Source organism: Drosophila gunungcola, chromosome 3R, assembly GCF_025200985.1.
Source record: "Drosophila gunungcola strain Sukarami chromosome 3R, Dgunungcola_SK_2, whole genome shotgun sequence".
NCBI lineage: Eukaryota > Metazoa > Arthropoda > Insecta > Diptera > Drosophilidae > Drosophila > Drosophila gunungcola.
In genome coordinates, this window is record NC_069139.1 from 19,776,142 (window position 1) to 19,795,384 (window position 19,243).

Below are 19,243 nucleotides of genomic sequence, written 5' to 3' on the forward strand. Positions count from 1 at the left end.
GTAATGGTTGCGAATGATATAATTTAACAATAACAAAGTATTAAAAATTTAAAGGTTTTAAATATGTTTTTGGTTTTTTTTTTTTATTTTTAATTCTTAATTGAAATATAATGCTTAATCGTAGTGATCACAATTTTAATCTCATAAATATAGTTATAAAATATAAAAAATACGTTTTCTTAATTCCCAAAACATTGAAAATTATTTTGAAAAATAAAAAAAAAGTTAAAACTTACTCGATTTTAGTCCTACCAATTAAAAAAAATTGTTTAACAGTTTGTTTAATTTGACTGTTTGACAATTAAACAAAACAACGTTGGTTCGTTTCATCGAATGCCAAAAATGTCTGTTGAATTTTTAACAATTCAGGGAGGGGCCCGTTTGCCTATTTTAAAGGCAGAATTTGTGTTATTCATGATTATCTAACTCAAAATCGATAAATTGCGGTCGAAACGGAAAAAGTCGATAAGAAACGGGAAAATTGTCGATAAGAATCGGACCAAACGTGCTAAAAATCGATAGCAATCCATGACACCGATGCTGGCATCGACGTTTATCCACCACTAGCACCGACGCAAATCCAAAGAAGAACCGAAAAAAAGTGCAACAATTAAGTTCCCCCGCCATTGAATTGTTGCCATGCATATAGTCGATCGCATTCGATTGAAAATGCGCTGCTGCGTATGACGACAGTTTTCCGACCGAGGTGAATTCCGGGGATTTTCCATATTTTCTTCCTCTTTGGCTTGCTTCGCACAACTCGACAACAACAATATCGACGGGCGAAGTTTTTTTCAGTGGCGAAAACTGTACGCAAGAAGAGGGGCGAGAAGAGGAGAAAAGTGCAGAGAGAAAGAAAGAGAAAAAAACACACATGTAATGTGCAAATGTTTTATGAGTTCTACGTTTTTTTTCTTTTGATTTTCCTCAGCTAATTTTTTCCGCGTGTGCGTGAGCGAGTGGGAAAAACGCGTGTCCAGGAAAACGCGCCAACGAAACCAAGATAACTACCGCCCACCCACTGCGCCCGCCCATCGATCACGCGCGCCCATATTCCACACTTCCTAAATGATAATGGTGCGCAGACGACAACGGCCCGCAAAGGAATCCACTTCCTCGTCTGGCGGCGCCTCCTCGGGATCAGGCCTTCCGGTTGACCAAACGCTGCCCCTGAATGTGGCGGGAAATCTGCTGGAGGATCAGTATTTTGCCAGCCCCAAGCGGAAAGACTGTCGACTGATGAAGGTCAGCGAAAATGGCCAGCTGCCGGAAGCCACAATGGCCCACAGAGGCCAACACAAAGACAACAAAGCGGATCGGACAATAGGTAGGTGGCTCTGTTTGTTTTGAGGTTATCTTCTGTAGCTAAACCCCCTTGTTTTTTAGGGGTACCTTTGGCCACTCGCTCGCAAACGCGCACCATTGAGAACTTCTTCAAAGCCAATGCTGCCGTCAAGGATTCCCAAAAGACAATACCCACAGAGGAGCTAGATCAAGACCTAGAACTGCAGGATGAGCAGCTAAACATAGAGGATGAGGAGCTGAAGCTGCAGGAGGAGCAGCTGCAACACACAGATGACCACCTGGCCTTTGCAGATGAAGAAGATGCCAAGGCAGAGCAAAAGCTAATGGACGAGGAATTGCAGCAGGTGGTGGAGGAGCTGTTGTTTGACGGCAGCTCCAGAGCCTCCTCAGACTCGCCCTGCTATCGGCATGAATTGGAGGCCATGCAGGAGATCCCGGAAATCCCTCAAATGCTCCACAACAACGAGGCCCGCGAGACCCATGAAGGACTGGGCTCCCTGGCCGACTTTCAGACACATCGCTCCGCGCTGAGGGACAGTCATAGCTCTACGCACAGCAGCAGCACCGACAACATTTTCCTGCAGGAGCCCGTGCTGACCCTGGACATAGATCGAACGCCCACCAAAGCCTCCAGCATAAAAATCAACCGGAGTTTTGAACTAGCGGGAGCCGTATTCTCGTCTCCACCATCGGTGCTAAATGCCTGCCTTAACGGGCGCTTTAATCAAATAGTAAGCCTGAACGGTCAAAAGGAACCGCTGGCTGGGCCAAACTTCGATTTGGAACAGCACGACAGCAGTTCCTGTGACAGCGGCGTGGCATGCGGCCTCACTGCCAACACAGAATCGCCAGCAGGAGCAGCTCGACGCCGGAAGCCAGCCACTCCGCATCGCATACTCTGCCCCTCGCCCATCAAGACGGGTCTGAAGGCCACCGGAGGAATTTGCAAGGGCGGATCCACAGATCCGCTGTCGCCACGCAAGTCGCCAAGGAAATTGCCCGCCACCACGGCGGCGGTGGCCGCCTGCAAGTCGCGCCGAAGACTGAACCAGCCAAAGCCACAAGCGCCTTACCAGCCACAACCACAGCTACAGAAACCACAGCCACAGCAGCAGCAGACGCAGGATGACATCGTAGTGGTGCTAGCCGACGACGATGATGAAGAGGAGGACGAGGACGATGTTCATGCCCTGCTTAAGGCCGCCGAGGAGCGGGAAAACCAGAACAAAGAACCAGCCACAGCCAACAGCAACAAAACGGGCATGAAAGCCATGCTTAAGCCAGCGCCTGTAAAATCAAAGCCCAAGAGCAAGGGGCCAGCGAAGGGCCAACCCCCGCTGCCTTTGGCTGCCACCAATGGCAACCGTGAGATGACCGACTTCTTCCCGGTGCGAAGGAGCGTACGCAAGACCAAGACGGCCGTCAAGGAGGAATGGATGCGAGGTCTGGAGCAGGCCGTGCTCGAGGAGCGTTGCGAGGGCCTGCAAGTCCGCCATTTCATGGGCAAGGGCAGAGGTGTGGTCGCCGAGCGGCCCTTTAAACGGAACGAGTTTGTGGTCGAGTACGTGGGAGATCTCATCTCAATCAACGAGGCCGGCGATCGGGAAAAACGCTATGCGCTGGACGAGAATGCCGGGTGCTACATGTATTACTTCAAGCACAAGGCCCAGCAGTACTGCATCGACGCCACCGTGGACACCGGCAAGCTGGGGCGTCTAATCAATCACTCGCGTAACGGCAACCTTATGACCAAGGTGGTGCCCATCAAGCAGCGGCCTCATCTCGTGCTCCTGGCCAAGGACGACATCGAGCCGGGCGAGGAACTGACCTACGATTATGGGGATCGCTCCAAGGAGTCCTTGCTGCACCACCCCTGGTTGGCCTTCTGAGGAAGAGCTTTCCAAGAGCTCGCAAAAGGGGATGCGGTTCAGCCTTAAAACGAAGACTATTTACCATGTTCGAGGTAGAGAATCTTTAAAATAATGCCAGGGCTAAACATGCTTTAGGCCCTAGGGATTATTTCTTAGCTTTTGTACGTAGATGGGCTCGCCTTGAACCATAACCAAATTGTTTTCACCCCTGTTCCCATTGGTATATTTTGTCGGAATTGGATTTACTTAATATTTCAGTTACTTTTGGTAAGACCAATTTAATCAATTTTAATTCCGGCAATTTAAATCAAAATGAAACAAAGAACTCGACCAGTTCTGGGCATCCCCGAGCTTAGATCTTATTTGAGGAAAAGTATGTAAACTGTTAGTTCAAAATATCATAACGGATAGCGGCACCCAACACACTCCTCACTCTAGGGTGGCTTTAGCCAGGGACGGAAAGTAATCAGTGTAAATTCTAACAAGTTTGCCTCAGTAGTTGGTCTAATGTCAATTTAGGTCTTATCCGTTTCCAAACAAAGTTACAAAACCAGCTTATCTCTTGGTTTAGTAAAATAACCGAAATTAATTAATAAGAACAAAATCATCAAAAAGACCTCGACTACAGAGATTGTAAATTGATATTAGACCCAATGTCCCTAAAGCAAAATGCCTTAAAATTCAACGATTACGATTCACCCCTTAGATTCTTCGTCAAAAGACTTACACCCCCGTGTCCCCATACACTCATGAGCATATTTCTTTGGTTTGTTAGCGTTGTATTATGTTAGAGCAAGGCTTAAGTTAGGAGAGATAATAATAACTATAATATCACAAAACAACGCGCTTGAGCATTAAGGCATCTTAAGATAATTGAATGAAAAAGAAAAACTGTTGACCATTTAGAGAGATGATGATTTTCATGGAAATGTTAATGAAGATCCACATTCACATTGATAAAAATCGATCGTACACTATTTATATAGATATTTATATTAGATACATGTGTAATTCCTAACTATTACGTACTATTTACTGCCATAGTGCTATACATCCCCTCGCACCTGCCCCGAACCTCTAGGAACTGACACGAAATTGTTGATTTAAATCATGGACACACTCATTAATTCGCGAGGCTTCTCCAGGAGAGTAGTGGACTGCTGGACACCTAGTGCTTCAATTTACGAATAATCTCTCTACTCACACGCAGGTTTCAATCACACACTCACTCTTACATCCACATAATAAATATATATATAACGATAGATCACCTCGCCCCGTCCCAGAAATCCGGCTTTTATAATTTAGCGAAAGAGAGTTCAAATTTGTGTTGTCCCTACCCTTACCCAGATATCTGTATTTCAATGAATGCTCCAATACTGAAGGATTTCGTTTTTTAAATAGGTTTATTTTAATCTGCGCATATATTTTAATTATACAATATGGTAAATATATTTTAATATGTTCTAGTACATAGTTAATTCATTTATTTAAATCAAGCAGCAACCATCTATAATCATGTTCTTGTTTTTACCTTTTTCATTGACTTGGCAAAATAAAACAAAACAAATGGAAATCTATTTGTAATTTACATTTAAGTCTAAAAACATATGATTACATCAAACGCTTAGTTTTAGTTGATAAATTGTTTATAATTTTCAGACACACACGCAACACACAGACACATTCAACTTAAAGTGCGTAACATAAAGTAAAATAAATAAATGAAAACACATTAACACGAAAAAACAATAATCAAGAACTGGAGCGGATTGGGTTTCGTTTTCCAGCGATTTTCTGGAGATCATCATGGCAAACAGACACACTCATTTACACTTGGAATGCACGGGAGTTCTTCTATCAACTAACAAATCCTATTACATTTACAACGTTAACTATGTTTGCTTGGTTAGTTCGCTTTTCTTGTTGGTTTAAGTACACAATATAGAAAAATTCGCAACAGGCGGGTTGGGTTTTCTTCAATGTGGTGGCCCGCATTCGCTTTGGAGTATTTTTTGGGGGAGTTACAAAAAGTTAGTCTGTGGAATGCTTTCTAGCGTTCAGTCCTCAGATTGGTGGAGTATTCTGACTTTGCTAGCTAATGTAGGGTGCGGATTTTGGGATCGTTAAAGCTAAAATCATCATGGAACTTTACAAGTTTTTCATTTTTATAAAATAGAGCGGATTTGGATCATTTAGTTCAGAAATAGTTTGGGATATTTCTGAAAACTATCTTATTAATTTTCTAATCTTTTGTTTTGGTCATCTAACGTAAATCTTAAGATGGTATATTGATATGACCCGAAGTGTAGCATCGAATGCTTATAAGCTTAAAATTTAAAATCTCTCAAGTTTTCAGAAACACTCCAAACAGCTTTTGAAATTCACTGGGTTAAATTAAAAAAGTTTAAGTAATAAACAAATCTTGTGATTTCAATTTGATTTTTGTATGAATAAATTGTATTTCCTGATATGAAATAACATATGTTTCTACAATTTACATTCCGCAATATTTTATAAAAATTCAAAACCCATTTAAAATTTTCTCGTTTAACAAAATATGCTTTTAACTACATAAAAATAATTTCGGAATTGTTTTTTTTTTTGTGTCAAAATTAAGTACAACATAAATTTAAAATCGAAATATTGCACAACAGCGTTTAGTTTTTGTTGCCCATTTTGTTTTTCTAAATCCGAATCTACGACTAACACAACAACATGCACGCACAACAATAACAACAATTATTCCAACGACAACGTCAACAACAACGACAACAACATGGAACACAGTTTGCATCAAACTAAGTGTGTGACGGTTCGGTTTATGGTAAATATCAGACGGATTCATAATACTGACTCGCTCGCCCACGGGCACGCCCCCCTTTTGCCTACGTGAGGATGGTGGCCTCGCCGCCTCCCAGTGGGCGTGGCCTGCCCACATGCTGCTGCCGCTGCTGCTGCTGTTGCAGCCGCCCACCGCCCACCCTCAGGTTCTTGTGTCATTTCTTGGCACCAAAACTCGGTTTCGGAAGCGCACCCATGAAAGCACCAGCATTTGTGGGCAAAGCGGGAGCCACAAAGCTGAGATCGGGAATGAGGGAGATGCGTGGGGCCACCTTGGCGTTGCCGATCTGGAACTGCTGCCGCTGATGATGCTGCTGATAGGTGGTGGCACCGACACCCAAACCTCCAGAAACGGGCGCCGTCGAAAAGTCGTGCATGATGTGTATTTGCTGTGGAATGGCTGGCACATTGTTGTTGTTGCTGCTGTTGCTGCTGCTGCTGCTGGGCACCAGGTTGCTGTGGGGATGTTGCTGTTGCTGCTGTGCTTGGTACAAACTCAACGGATTGTTGTAGAAATTAGCGCTCTGCCAGGCACCGGAATTAAATTGTGGAGCCGGACGAGAGGGCAGCGGAGTACTGCTCACAAAATCCGACCACTCATCTTCCTTGGGAGCTGCAGGTGGCTTTCTCAGGTTGCTGTTTATGTTATTATTGTTGTTAGCGATTGAGTGTTGTTGCTGTGCCTGCTGATGCTGTTGATTAACTGGAACAGAGACAAAATCCGACCATTCATCATCCTCTTGAGGCTGAGATTGAACTATCTTCGGAGGAGTTGGTTTCTTGGCCACTGAAGCGCTTATCGTAAGGGGTTTGGCTTGCGAAGAAAACAACTCCTCTATCCTGGCCATTTCCTCGGCATTAATGCTGGACATAGCGTTGTCTCCCCACTCGATAGACGCCGCTTGCTTCTTGGCCAGCGGTATGGCTTGGGGCAGCAATATGGCCGGACTGAGGATCATCTGCTCGCCAAACGTGGGTGTATCGATCCGCGATCTGGGCGCCGGCATCGATTGAAAGTCACTGAAGTCATCCTCTTCCGCCTGGGGCGGCAGTTCAAAGTTGCTGGCAGCTCCGTTGCCACTCACTTTGCTGGGCGAGTCCAGACCAAATGGTGGCTTGTACTCCACATCACGATACTCCTTCTTGACCACCGTCTCATCGATAATAATGCCCGTGGCCGCCATCTCGTAGTCGAAATCAATGGGTGCCAATGTAGTGGTCTTGGCCACTGCCGTATCCGATTTGGAGGGTGTGTATATGTGGGTCTCCTTCAGCGGCACCGCATAGCTGGCTATCGAGCTGCCCACCATCTCCTCCTGAGCAGGCGGCGTGGCCCTCAAATCAAACTGCTCTTGCTCCGACCGCTGCTGATGCAGCTGCTCACCGCCGTTGAGCTGGTGGGCAGAGCTGTCTGCTGGTAGAGCAGTCGATATCGTCGCTGCTGTTGGAGCAACAATTGCTGCTGGTGGCGCTGTTGCGGGCTCAAGATGGTTCGACTCGGAGCCGGAGATTGGAGATGATTTGTAGATATGGTTCTGTCGCTCCTCACCGTCGGAGTTGCTGGCGGAACCGGAGCCGGAGCTGGAGGACCCTTCCCCATGAGGCGGGCTAGTCCGCGTTTCAGTTTGGCTCGCCGGTGCTGCGGTTGAGTTTTCCAGTCCTGTGCGGAGAAAAGAAAACATTTACTTCGTTGTCATCTTGATAACAATTAAATATAATCTGATATTTTAGTAAAGCTTAGTCTATAATCATCTGTTATGTTGAAGAAATATTTATATTTCGAAAACCACTGCTGAGCGTTAAACAAAAAATTGAGAATCGTAATATTATTATAATTATTGAAATAAATTTAAAAGCTACAATTACGGTGGTGATTATAGTATAGAGACAAGTGGTTGTAAATATTACGAATTAATATAGTTGTTTTCAAAATTATTAGCAAACTTCGTTACATATTTTCAATTGAATCTTCAGTTTAATTTGATATTTAGAACACATATAAATAATGTTTGCTTAAGTTCTTTTTGCCAAATCAGAAACAAAAAGCTCTTTTTAAAAACAAAAATATCTACACATGTTTCAGATGTATCTTTAAAAATAATATTACACCAGAAATCTTTTCGCCAATTTATAATTAAATATTTCTACTTATGTAGCATAACCTTCGAGTTGCCAGAGATTTCAGGAACACATCAGATGATAGTTTACATTAGGAATAATATATATTAGTATGAATTGTATCTAGCTAAGAAAAATGTGAAAATGAAGGTAGGTCTTGGGTGGGTTTCAACTACTTGTGCTTGAACTGAGCTGGCTGAGATCGGATGCTTTGTGCCAAAGTAACAAGAATCGGGAAACTGTGGATCTGGGTGGACAGGACAGAACAGGTAGATATAGAAATAGAGCTGAGAAGTATATAGATAACCGAAACTGAATTAACCGAAAAAGGAGGAGAAACGACTACAACACACGCACAGAGCCAACGAAACTTACTAAAATCCAGCAAGGCGTCGTGAGCAGTGAGATTTGTGTTAATTGTTATTGTCATTGTTGCAGTATTTGCATGATTGTTGTTAAGTTTGTTATTATCGACATTATTGTTGTATTTGCAGATGGTGGCAAAATGTGTGAGTGGAGGAGAGTGGTGCAAATCGATTGTCAAATTGTGATTGTTATTGGTCGTCAAATCCATCACAGGTGGTTGTGGTTGTGGTTTATCATCCAGTTGGTCAACGGAAGCAGCAACGTCGTTGTCACCATTATTGTTGTTGTTATTGGTGTGGGAGTTAGAGGTAACAAGATTTATTTTATCAGCATTAGCCACCACCGTTAGTTGGTCTAGTTGTTCCAATTGTAATGTCTGTACATGTGATTCTAGATACAATTTATCGTAAGGATAAACTTTTTGATTGTTTGTTGAGATAGTTAGAAGAAATGTGGACACAAGGAAAACAAGGCAAACGAAAAGTTATAGAAAGGAGCAGCCAATCGAACGGCAGGCCAATCCGGGAAGCGTGTGTCAATAGGATCGGGGAATAGGCAACGAAAAGCGTTTGAAAGTAAAGCGAGCGTTAGGCGATAAGGGTGGCAATTTCTCGAGTTACGAAACTTGTGTAGCGGTTAATTTGCGGCAACTAAGTGGAGCAATCTCGCAGAGACTTGTGGAAACTCACCCTGGTAGCTGCTGGGATTGGAGATCGGCTCCAAGGTGCTAGTAGCGCCGGTCGAGAGCGGTTTCATCGGCTTCAGTGGATCGAAGCTCAGGTTGGCGGCAAAACGCGGCATCGATGAGTTCCACTTGTCGCCGAAGAGCTAAATATAGTAGGAAATAAAATAAATTAAACTTGACAGTACTATGATTAAGGTTTATAATATCCATATATCTTATCCATTAATTATTACTATTATTTCCAATATAATCATTATTATGATCACAGTTCAAACTTTAAGGATAGGGCAAGTATTTAAAAGCGTTCAGTCTTTGTTTAATATATGTTTTAATTACATTTCTAGTAAAATTAAATCTGTCTCTGAACTTTTAGGACAGCAACTCAATCTAAAGAATTTTCAGACTTACTATATTCCTGGAATCGATGCCAAGCGATCGAACGAGGGCATGCCTCATCTCGGAGCTGCTCCACTGGTACTCCAAAGCCTGCGCATGCTCAATGGCACCGAAGTTGAATCGCTGGCACTGCGCCAAGGGTTTTCGTACAACCACACTCGTGCTTTGAAGCTCCTTTGATTGTGGGAACATCATCTCCAATACTGGTTTCACACGTTCATCGATGCTGAGGTGGACAGCGGCTGGCGGCGGTGGTGGAGGTACTGAAATGGAACCGACTACGGGCTCTGAGAAGTCACCGAAATCATCGTCATCGTCTTCGCTTTGCCCAGGACTTCCTTGCGTGGGTGTGGCAAACTCTTGAAAGTCATCGAAGCCATCATCTGCTCCTTCTGGATGAGGCGGCTTTGAAGATACCTCCAGAGTTTCCGTACCTACTGAGGAATGCAAATCCAGAGACGGTGCCTCAAAGACAGACTTAACAGGAAGAGCTGTCGTTGGTGTTTCCTTGATTTCTTTTTCTGGTTCTGTAGCTGAGAAATCCCCGAAGTCCCCAAAGTCATCTTCATCTTCTTCGTTATCCTGACATTCTGGGATAATTTCTTTGGGTACTGAGTCTTTTGGTGGCGCTTCAAAGTTTCCAAACTGAAATGTATCACTATTCGCTGTTTTGCCGCAATGGTTGGGGGTTTCTTCTGGATTCTGAAGGACTGCTAAGCTATGTTTCTGGTTTTCCAGTGGTTTCGCTAAGTTATTTGAACATTCCACTTGGTGAGCCGAACCTCTAAAGCTTTCTTCATGTTGGGGAGTATCCTCTAGAGCCTTTTCTTTTCCTGGACTTTGTTGGAGCCCCTCATTTGGTTGCGTTGGTGTGGCCAGCACCTCGATGGCAAAGAAATCCACGGCACCCTCGTGTATAAATAGTTCTTTGGGCTTCTTTGGCGAGCACTCCTCGTCGCTGTCATCGGACACATCCTCCAGCGTGACTTGGTGGCTGAGGACAGGGGCTTTGGTTGTTTGCAACACGGGCGGAGCCACTGCCTCCGTTTCCGCAGTGGGTGAGAGTGTGGAGGCGGCGGAAACGCTTTCCGTGGAGTAGAGACTTAGGCTGTCCAGCTTTAAGGAGGGCACCTGCTCCTCCAGTTCCTCCTCCTCGAGCTCCAAACCTAAAGGGGGCGGAGTGGGTTGGTGCCGCTTCTCGATAAACATCATAATCCATCGCCTGCTTAACTTGGTAATTGAATGCCTCTGCAGTTTGTTTATTTTCCAGCAAATCCGGTGGCTTTTCTCGAAATTCCTCAACGGGATCTGGTGGTGGAGGGGGTTCTAAAAAGTGGGCTTTGCGTGAGTTTCAGGTGTGGAGGTAGGGTAGATCGCAGCCAGGCTTACCTTTCGAGCTGCTGACTAAGCCAAAATTAGAGTATTCGTCATTTTCGTCCAAGTGGATTGTGGATTGCAAACCGGAATCGTCGTCATCCCCGAAATCAATGGGAGGCGGGGTGCTGCAGAGCAGCGGGGGTACGTTCACCATATTGCCAGCTGCAAAAAGGATCCCCTATCCCCTAAAATCCACTTCCTGTTTATAAAAAAAAAAACCAACAAAAAAATAGGGAACGTTTCGATCTTCTCTCCCTTTTGCTCTTTATCGGTGTGCGTGTGTGTATGTGTGACGCAGGTGAGGTGTGGGAGTGTGTGAGCCACTCAAGGTCTGTGTAGGAATTTTCTTGTTTGCATTTAACACGCGTCAATTTTCATTTGTCTCTGGGTTTCACCGAATTGTCGGATTCTTGGTGGCTCTAAAAATGTTTTAACCGAATTTGCAAGTCGCGTTTTAGCTGCAATTATCCATGTTTTCCCGAAAACAATACTTTTTTTCCAGCTTGCGTTCTGCCTTTAGTAGGACCGTTTGTCTTTTGGGAATCTAACAGTGCTGCATAACGTTGCGCCATTTTGATAACACAGGAAATTTGAATTTGATTGTCAATTGGCTAATTGGATTTATACATTTTTCCGTGTGCATTTTGTTTTTATTTTTCTTTACATTCTAGCTTATTAAAATTATGCTTTTATTATAAAGTTTATGGTCATAATAAGTAAAAATATATCAATACTTTTACAAATATTGAAATCTAAGCAGCAATAAAAAATAAGTCATAATAACAAAAACAATAATAACATATTTCATTTTTGTTCCCAACTTTTTTTCAACCTGCTGGCAACGCCGCTTTTTCGCCGATAGAACTATCGATTACCGCCGCTTGTCAAATTTGACAGCTGATTTAAGGTTATACTGCTGCCGTTGCAATCGCTCCACCAATTTGGGTAATTTTGCTTATTTAACACCAAAAGTTGCATAAAAATAGAGAAAGAAGGGTTTTCTGCAGTGCAGAGGGAGTACAGGAGAACCTCGAAAGTAAGATGTATAACTGATATACCCCAATTTCTTGCAGTTCCCGGTCGGAAAATTACATAACTTGAAGAAGAAACCATGTCGCAGGCTCCCGTTCGCGTTTCCCCTTTGATCAAGTTCGGCAGATGGTCCTTGCTCCTGGTGGGCATTGCCTACGGTGCCGCCCACCAGAGCCGCCTGTCCTCCAAGGAAGAGAAGGTCCGTGAGATCGAGGCGCAGCAGAAGGTCGTTCGGGATGCGAAACTCGCCGAGGAGAAGAAGCGCAGCGCTGAGGCTGAAGCCCGTGCTCTGGCCGAGCTCTCGAAGCCCACCCCCAAGCACTAGGATCCTTCAGGAAGTCCCCTTAGCTTAAAATCTAAAGAACCACAACCCTTACACACAAAGTTCGCCTGAACGGAGGAACAGGAGCATCGATAGTGGAGCCTCCATCTATCGATCACCGACTATCGATCGTTCTTGTGTTTTCCTCTGATGTTTGTGCAAAACAGAATGTTCGCAATTAAATGATTGAAACAAAACCATTATGTAAATACGCTCTAGTGTTTTGTGTTTGTGATTGAGTGGCCTCCACTGGAAAACAGAAAGGACTATGATTTGAGTGGATTAAAATCTGTATAAGTATCTTCTCAGCCACCTGTAAGACGAAGTACAGTGGAGCTGAGCTACAGTAGGTCGTAATTGCAATTAACAGAAATATTAAAAGAAACCAGTATTCAAATTACTGAAACGCCTCCCCATCAAAAAACTAAAAATAATAATAGTATGGTTGTACTATTCTTATTTGTAAGAATGTTTAGTGAGGCCGTGTAAGCTTAAATTGCTCCATAACATTTTTTTCTCGGAGTAATCAATTAAGAGGAAGCTGCAAAATAAGCTTTTTAAAGGTTTCATTTTTGAATATCCACTGTAGTTGACCCACTTAAAAATGGCGCCAACAGCTGATTTTAAGCGAAAGCCGGCTTTTATTTACCTCCTGCACTCGTTCGCAAATCGTCGCTGATTACTCGGCTGTTTGATCAATAATCCTGTGGAATAACTCCAATTGCGAAGGTGTTGAGACACCTTCCGTGTTCGCTGGGCAATCATATCACGCAATCACATCGAGGACATGCCATCGCAGTGATGACATACTTTCTGGATCAGTTGCCGAAGCGCATCAGGGAAATCGCTGAGCAGGGTAAGAGTTTCAGTTCCTAAAACTTAGTTCGAGTGCCAACTAATGTCCTGCACTCCAGTTAATGTTTTGGCACCGGAGGAGGTGCTGACAACGCCGCCAGTTCGGTTCCTGGACACGCGCCAAGAATCCCTGTACACCGTTGTGCGGCAGTGCACTCCGGATGATGTGAGGGTGCTCAAGGATGCGGCGGCCAAGTGGCTGGCTGAGATGCCCCAAACAGGTGAGAAGATTCAGAGGGTATAGCCATTTCTCACATGTGTACAGCCAAAAAGTAGGCTTCAGTCGACGTCTTCCTTCAATAAAATTCGATCCTACCATAAACTCCTTAAACTTAAAGTAAACCTTTAAAATTGTATACTTAAACAGATTATCTTGAAGTGTCAGCAAATTTAATACAGATCAAGTTAAACCCTCTTTAAATTTTGGATACCGTTAAATTTTTGATTATACTTCAAATCATCCTTAAAAAAAGTTTACCAGATTTTGTAAAATAGTGTTCACCGTTTTTTAAGTTTATAGTTAAATTCTGAAATATGGAAATAATTAGGAACTTTTCTTACAGCCGATTCCCTTTTTAAGCCGCTTGTCAATGTGAGATGGTCTCGGGTATCCTTTGGCTGTTCCGCCCTAGATCGTTGCACTGGAGGGGGCGTGGTCACTCGGGGAATAACCGAACTTTGTGGAGCAGCCGGCGTTGGCAAGTCCCAGCTGCTCCTCCAGTTATCATTGTGCGTCCAGCTGCCCATCGAGCTGGGAGGATTGGGCAAGGGCGTGGCCTACATTTGCACAGAAGATGCTTTTCCGGCCAGAAGATTGCTGCAGATGAGCAAGGCCTGCGAAAAGCGACATCCCAAAGAGAAACTCAACTTTCTGGGCAACATCTTTGTGGAACATCATTACGAGACCGTAAGTAATCGTCATCTTATAACTCTTCAATTTATACAATCATTTTTTTTGAGCAAAAAGCAGAAAATTGAAACAATATAGTAATCATTTAATAACAGTAGCCAACCTAAAGCATGTTGAGATATTAAGCCACTTAAGATCTCTGTGATCTCTTAAAAAATCTCAAAAGATGTTTAGTAATATAAATTTCTAATAGAAATCCCTATTGCCCACAGGAACCCCTCCTGAATTGTATTAGAAATCGTTTGCCGCGACTCATGCAACAACATGGCATTGGCCTGATCATTATAGATTCCGTGGCAGCAATATTCCGGCTGTACACGGATTTTTTAGAGCGGGCCCGTCAGATGCGTCGCCTGGCAGACGCTCTTCTCACTTATGCGGATAAGTACAACTGTGCAGTAGTCTGCGTCAACCAGGTGGCCGCCAGTGGAGGTCAGGATGAGGTTCCCTGCCTGGGATTGCAATGGGCACACTTGGGACGAACCCGCCTGCGAGTTTCACGGGTGCCCAAGCAGCATCGGATGGGAGATCAATTGATCACGGTGCGCAAACTGGATATCCTCTATTCGCCAGAGACCCCCAATGATGTTGCAGAGTTCCTCATTACCGAGGATGGCGTGGTGGATGTTCCGGAGCCACCTCCAACCCGCCCACCCGCCAAAATGCGTCGACTGTGATCGATTGAATTTATTCTGTATATTTTGTTTTCGTTTAATTTGTTGAATTTAAAATGTGTAATGGCCGAGAGTTCAATCAGCCATGGTTTTGTTTTATAGTCCTATTAAATCTAGCGGAATTAATTTTAAAGATCTTTGTAAACAAATTTAAGGACCTAAGAATGTGGTATTTCATAGACATTGTATCGGTTTTTATTTAATTTTGGTTAAAATAAGCTCTGAAAAATTTTTGAAGCATGGATTTAAGTTTATTATTTGGAATATATAGTAACAAGATCCAAGTAAAATTAAAATTCTTACAATTCCGCTAAATTTAATCAGAATTAAAACTTTTTTTCTGGGCTATATCATCTCATTTGTAGCCTAAGTTTCATTTTTTGTACAAACACTCAATAAATATGTTTCATTTAATTGCAATTTACAGGGTAGCAGAGCTTACAGGCCTAGATATTATATAGTTCATAGTTCAAGTAGTAAAATCAATTTTGTAATCGCCTCGTATACATTATCACATGAAATTCTCGAAAGTTCAGATTACAATTTGCCATGGTTTACGCGGACATTTAAATGCGACATTTACAAAAGCCTAGCCTTAGCGTTTAAGTATATTAAATAAATTAAATACAAGCCTAAAGGTGAACGGATTACGCGACAATTAAATTACATTTAGGTTTTATAATTATGGGGGTTTTCCTTCTGTTTTTTCCTTTTTTGTTTGTTTTTTGGGGGTGGTTCCTCCTCTTTGTGGATGAGCAATAGCAATATTCGACTTTTTGGCACAAGTTAATTTGACTGTGTGTGTGGGGGGGATTTTCATCAGTTTTTTTTTGTTTTAGATCTCCCGCATGGCCACATCCTGATCCTGTGAATCGTGGGCCTCCGTGGAACCGCCATGTTCACTGGAGGACACCTCCTCCTCCTCCTCCTCTTCTTCGCCCTCGCCCTCCGATGAGGAACTTTCCGTTTTGGGCAACTTTTCCGGCTGCATTTGTTTATTGGCCATGGCCAAGGCAATGGATATTTTACTTGCAGCCAGTTTGCTTTCAAAATCCATTTCCGTTAGCTGGCCATTTCGAATTGCCGCCCTTTGGAGACTTAACTGTAATTCCCGATGTTGCGGCGACTCTTCCAGTTTTATGTCCAATTTCTCGGTTTGTTCGAGTGGAGCAGCTGGTTCTACCGTCAAAGGTATAGCATGTTGATGCAAACGCTGATGCAGCAATTGATTTTCATTGTTATTACTTATCTTTTTTTCGACTGCAGGCATTTGATCCGATGTCTCCATTTCCGCACTACGATTTGCCTGATTGGCCGTTTTTACGGTCTTCTCCAGCAGCGCATTCAATTGTTTTTTAATTTTGGTGGTACTTTGTTTGCCCGGCAATTTCCCATCGCTGTTATTAACATTGTTATTTAGTGTATTATTGTTGTTATTGTTACTGCCGCGATTTGGAGACTTTGGAGATTTTTTGGCCTCAACAGTGGCAACGGCATTGCCAACAGTGGGCGAATTTGTATTCGTATTGGAGGCTTTCTTTTCGCCCGGTTCGCCACCTGTTGCTGTTGTTGCTGGCTTGACATTCGTGGATTTGTGTTCCGCGGCCTCGTTGTTCGTGACATTATCCTGCTTCTTCCACTTGGTGCGGCGATTTTGAAACCATATTTTAACCTGAAAGAAGTCACAAACAAAGTTTTGGGGCTGATTAACGTATTTAACGATCGTTTGCTTTGAGCAAACATTTATGGTTACATTAGGTAAATAGTTCAAATTGCAATTGCAACAAAACACCACACATTTTTAGTTTAACTGGTAATCATAATACAGTTATGTAATTTAATGTTCACACAGTTTCCATAATGTATTTAGGTTTTGTCTTAAAGGCTCAATTTGTACAGTAAATATAACCTAATTGGGAACATATAAATATGGAAAATGTCTTGGGGCATGTTAATCTTAAATAAAATAGTTATATAATTGTTTTGCCTGGTTTTCTTTACTGAAAGCTCAAAAGCTTGGGCAGAACATCATCTTAAAGTATTCGTTGCATTAAAAACGTTAACATAGTCTTGAAAAAATTTTGAATGATAAGTGATAATTCTTTGAGAAATATGTATAGATTTAAATTTAGGAATTTGCGACAACGCATTTCTTTTAAAATTTATTTGTCAGATCCGGAAAATTTCCGCGTTTTCCCGATATAAGGTAGAAATTGTGCTTAAATTGATGCCGCCCCAAATGAGTGAGTCAAAGCCAGTTCATAGCCACATAATTACGAATGTTTATGCCCCATTTGGCCTTATTAGTGGAAGCAAAACAAATAACTCGAGAATTGTGTATCCTCCCAGTCGAAATTATTCGAATATACTCGCAACACTTCCGCCCCGTCAGTCAGTCGCTGCTCATTTTTCCACCGACTCCAAACGAGAGCAGTGATGAAATGACAGGCGCACGTCAAAAGGCGAAAATCGACCCCCCTTCAGTCGCTATTTTCTCCCTTTAAATGGCGCAAAATAAAACATTTGCCTCTCATTTTCGTTTTCATTTCCATTTCATCCAGAAATGATGGGCCAGCTAAATAAATGAAAAATCTATTTAAATCGTGCACATAATTAGTATTTCAGCGGCATGTCTGCAGATACACACACTTGGATTCTGAAAGAGATACAAACGCCAAAGATAGATGCCTGCTATATGACATGCTCATTTCGCCGGAGTGGCGGAAAATAATTATGAAATTAACATGAAACCACCAAAATCCCAACAATTTTCAAAGAGGAAATGATCAAGTACAAGCTGCACAAACAAATGCCGTTAATTTTCGTTTTGAAAATCAATTAATTGATTGCCAAATATTTCTGAATTTACTCAAATTTAAATAGGTATGTACCCGCCAATGGATTGATGCCCATGCAAATTATTTATTTTACGGATGAAGATGGATTAGAAGCGAGTTTCCTCACATTTATTTTCGGACCCCGTACAATTGGCAATTACTCATCCCGCGTGCCACCCCGAAAATGATCATTAGATACGTTCATACGTTCATAAACAATAAAGCATTTCCCGTGTTTACCTTATCCGCACTCTTAATGGTCAGCCCAAGTGGATTCCTGCCTTTCACCTAAATGGTTTTATTTTTATGGCCTTTTCGGATACGGGCCTCATCATCGTCGTATTTAATTGTTGGTTATTTTCAAGTGTTCGCTGGCCCTTGAGTGTGCGATGATCTAATTGATCCGTGGATTTCTGATTATTAATGCTGGGGCGCGATGCGATTTGGTAAATATTGCATAAATCTTCATTAATAATTTATGTACATTCCCCTTAAATTCTTCCGCTTTTGGCTTGAATAGATTACGTATCGTCAATAAACTGCCTTGTTTGTTGTGTTTTGATTCGAGCACTAAACCTCATTAAGGCGAGATGTGGAAATATTTCTAAAAATATCCAGAACTTGTCAAGCGATTCATGGCCCCCATTCACAACCCCCCTCGCTTTTCTTTCGACCCGCTTATGATTTATAGACATTTAAGAGTGTCTGTGTGAGCGTGTGTGGCAAAAATGACAGAAACAGAGCGCATAAATAGCCCAAAAGGCAAACTAAAGCCACTCGGAAAAAATATAAAAAAAATGTATTGTTCAGTAATTTAATTGGTTTTCTTGGTAGAATTTCGTGATTTACTGCATTCTTAACAGCGGCAAATGAAGTCTTATTAAAACTAACAAGCATTTATTATACCATTTCAGCCCATATTAATAAAGTAAATGCAGGCAAGATTTATGACGACTGAAAGGTGTAAAACTCTTGATGATTCTAAAGAACTGAAAAAATATTAATTTTTTTAAATTACTTATTACTAAGAATTCATTGAGACTTTTATGTAAAAATTTGTGTAAATATAGATTATCGCAAATAGTATCAGTTTTAATTAAACATTCTGAGAATCATTTAATGGAGATACATATTTATATTGTTAATTTACTTATTAGTTAATTTTTTTTGTAAGTTTTGTAAGCTTTTCTGTCAGTGCAATTGGCATTTGCCACTTAAATAGGTTTATGACAGATGCGTTTTGGCAATTTGGTTGGTCCTACACATGTATTTCAATCAACGCCAGAAGATCAGAGAGCCGCAAGAATCCTTAAATAGTCTCCTAGGCAGTCTGTTCGGATCTGCAATTTTCTTGAGCCCATAACCCATGCTGTTAACCTCCCTGCCATTCATCCGCCTCAGTTTTTCCTCTGTCTATGTGTGTGCTTAGTATAATTAATTTTCACATTCTTCGCACATTTTTCGAAAATAAACGAAAGAAATTATGTCTGGCCCAACAATGAGGAGCCAAATTAGGATGGCCGAGTGTTTTTGGGTGCGAGGAGAAAAACGCTACTTAGTAATGGCGTCTGCTGTACATAATTCCTTGGCGTGCCAAGAAAAATTCAACAATTTTCCGAGCTCTCCCTTTACAAATAATGTTTTAATGTGT

General features: G+C 42.3%; 5 protein-coding genes across 13 annotated transcripts in view; 3 read left to right on the forward strand and 2 right to left on the reverse strand.

The window, feature by feature from the left end:
• Positions 1–532: 532 nt before the first annotated feature.
• Positions 533–3,468, forward strand: LOC128260836 (histone-lysine N-methyltransferase PR-Set7). The gene is made up of 3 exons (XM_052994116.1): positions 533–706; positions 932–1,327; positions 1,387–3,468. The coding sequence occupies exons 2-3, from the start codon at positions 1,069–1,071 to the stop codon at positions 3,192–3,194; spliced, it is 2,067 nt and encodes a 688-aa protein (XP_052850076.1). The 5' UTR covers positions 533–706; positions 932–1,068; the 3' UTR covers positions 3,195–3,468.
• A 1,095-nt stretch (positions 3,469–4,563) lies between these two features.
• On the reverse strand, positions 4,564–11,513 carry LOC128260723 (uncharacterized). Its single transcript, XM_052993941.1, is given in 5 exon segments — positions 4,564–7,680; positions 9,194–9,332; positions 9,598–10,770; positions 10,772–10,911; positions 10,975–11,513. Coding segments are annotated over 5 exon segments (3,099 nt in total). The 5' UTR covers positions 11,117–11,513; the 3' UTR covers positions 4,564–6,175.
• Positions 11,514–11,747: 234 nt separating this feature from the next.
• LOC128261196 (ATP synthase subunit e, mitochondrial) lies at positions 11,748–12,525 on the forward strand. 2 transcript variants are annotated; one of them, XM_052994755.1, is made up of 2 exons: positions 11,748–11,907; positions 12,036–12,525. In XM_052994755.1, the coding sequence occupies exon 2, from the start codon at positions 12,074–12,076 to the stop codon at positions 12,317–12,319; it is 246 nt and encodes an 81-aa protein (XP_052850715.1). In that variant the 5' UTR covers positions 11,748–11,907; positions 12,036–12,073; the 3' UTR covers positions 12,320–12,525. The 2 variants fall into 2 exon arrangements, with proteins under 2 accessions (XP_052850715.1, XP_052850722.1); XM_052994762.1 differs by lacking the exon at positions 11,748–11,907 and adding an exon at positions 11,956–11,979.
• Positions 12,526–12,660: 135 nt separating this feature from the next.
• On the forward strand, positions 12,661–14,828 carry LOC128261028 (DNA repair protein XRCC3). Its single transcript, XM_052994443.1, has 4 exons — positions 12,661–13,172; positions 13,231–13,392; positions 13,735–14,078; positions 14,294–14,828. The coding sequence occupies exons 1-4, from the start codon at positions 13,118–13,120 to the stop codon at positions 14,756–14,758; spliced, it is 1,026 nt and encodes a 341-aa protein (XP_052850403.1). The 5' UTR covers positions 12,661–13,117; the 3' UTR covers positions 14,759–14,828.
• LOC128260798 (homeobox protein abdominal-B) overlaps positions 14,754–19,243 on the reverse strand; it is a 47,291-nt gene continuing 42,801 nt past the window's right edge. For all 8 annotated transcript variants that reach the window (XM_052994076.1, XM_052994068.1, XM_052994091.1 and 5 more), the window contains one exon: positions 14,754–16,427. In XM_052994076.1, coding sequence (XP_052850036.1) covers positions 15,591–16,427 — 837 coding nt within the window. In that variant the 3' untranslated portion in view covers positions 14,754–15,590. The remainder of the gene's footprint in view (positions 16,428–19,243) is intronic.

Coding starts and splice junctions, on each gene's coding strand:
- LOC128260836 (XM_052994116.1), top strand. CDS start 1,069: ATGATAATGGTGCGCAGACGACAACGGCCCGCAAAGGAATCCACTTCC. Junction 1,328..1,386: donor CAAAGCGGATCGGACAATAG/GTAGGTGGCTCT, acceptor CTTGTTTTTTAG/GGGTACCTTTGGCCACTCGC.
- LOC128261196 (XM_052994755.1), top strand. CDS start 12,074: ATGTCGCAGGCTCCCGTTCGCGTTTCCCCTTTGATCAAGTTCGGCAGA.
- LOC128261028 (XM_052994443.1), top strand. CDS start 13,118: ATGACATACTTTCTGGATCAGTTGCCGAAGCGCATCAGGGAAATCGCT. Junction 13,173..13,230: donor CAGGGAAATCGCTGAGCAGG/GTAAGAGTTTCA, acceptor CCTGCACTCCAG/TTAATGTTTTGGCACCGGAG. Junction 14,079..14,293: donor TGGAACATCATTACGAGACC/GTAAGTAATCGT, acceptor TATTGCCCACAG/GAACCCCTCCTGAATTGTAT.